The sequence below is a fragment of the Condylura cristata genome, unplaced genomic scaffold, assembly GCF_000260355.1.
Source record: "Condylura cristata isolate star-nosed mole 26May11 unplaced genomic scaffold, ConCri1.0 scaffold00032, whole genome shotgun sequence".
In the NCBI taxonomy this organism is placed as follows: Eukaryota; Metazoa; Chordata; class Mammalia; order Eulipotyphla; family Talpidae; genus Condylura; species Condylura cristata.
In genome coordinates this window covers 18,967,256-18,967,651 of record NW_004567133.1, presented here as the reverse complement: position 1 = coordinate 18,967,651, position 396 = coordinate 18,967,256, and the positions used below count along the sequence as shown (strand labels likewise).

The following is a 396-nucleotide window of genomic DNA, read 5'->3' as shown; positions in this document are numbered from 1 at the left end:
GCGGCGCCCTCACCAGTGCCCAGTGGGCGGCACAAAGTACACACAGCAGTGCACCCTGGTGTCGGGGATGTGGCGCTGGCGGGTGATGAGCAGCTCCTCCTGCAGGTACCGCTCGTACTGCTGGTTGATGAAGCCCAAGATGGGGTCCCAGCTGGGGTGGGGGCAGACAGACCTCAGACCTGCAGGCTGCGGAGCCTCGCCCTACCTCCCAGCTCTCCTGGGGGGTGGGGCACCCTGAGGATGGCCAGTCGCGGCCATCCCCTCGGGACTTGGGACTCTAGGTCTGTCTGGGTCTGTGGGTCTCGCACCGCTGCCCCCCCCCCCGCCCCAGAGAGACCCCTGCCTTTCTCCAACCCAGGCCTCTCCCTTTCTGGGTCTGTTCCTTCCCTCGTTCAT

General features: G+C 66.7%; 1 protein-coding gene across 1 annotated transcript in view; it reads right to left on the bottom strand.

Moving 5' to 3' along the window:
• SEPT12 (septin 12) overlaps nt 1-396 on the bottom strand; it is an 18,030-nt gene that overhangs the window by 14,303 nt on the left and 3,331 nt on the right. The window contains exon 4 of the mRNA XM_012731730.1: nt 14-151. Within this exon, the coding sequence (XP_012587184.1) occupies nt 14-151 (138 nt within the window). The remainder of the gene's footprint in view (nt 1-13; nt 152-396) is intronic.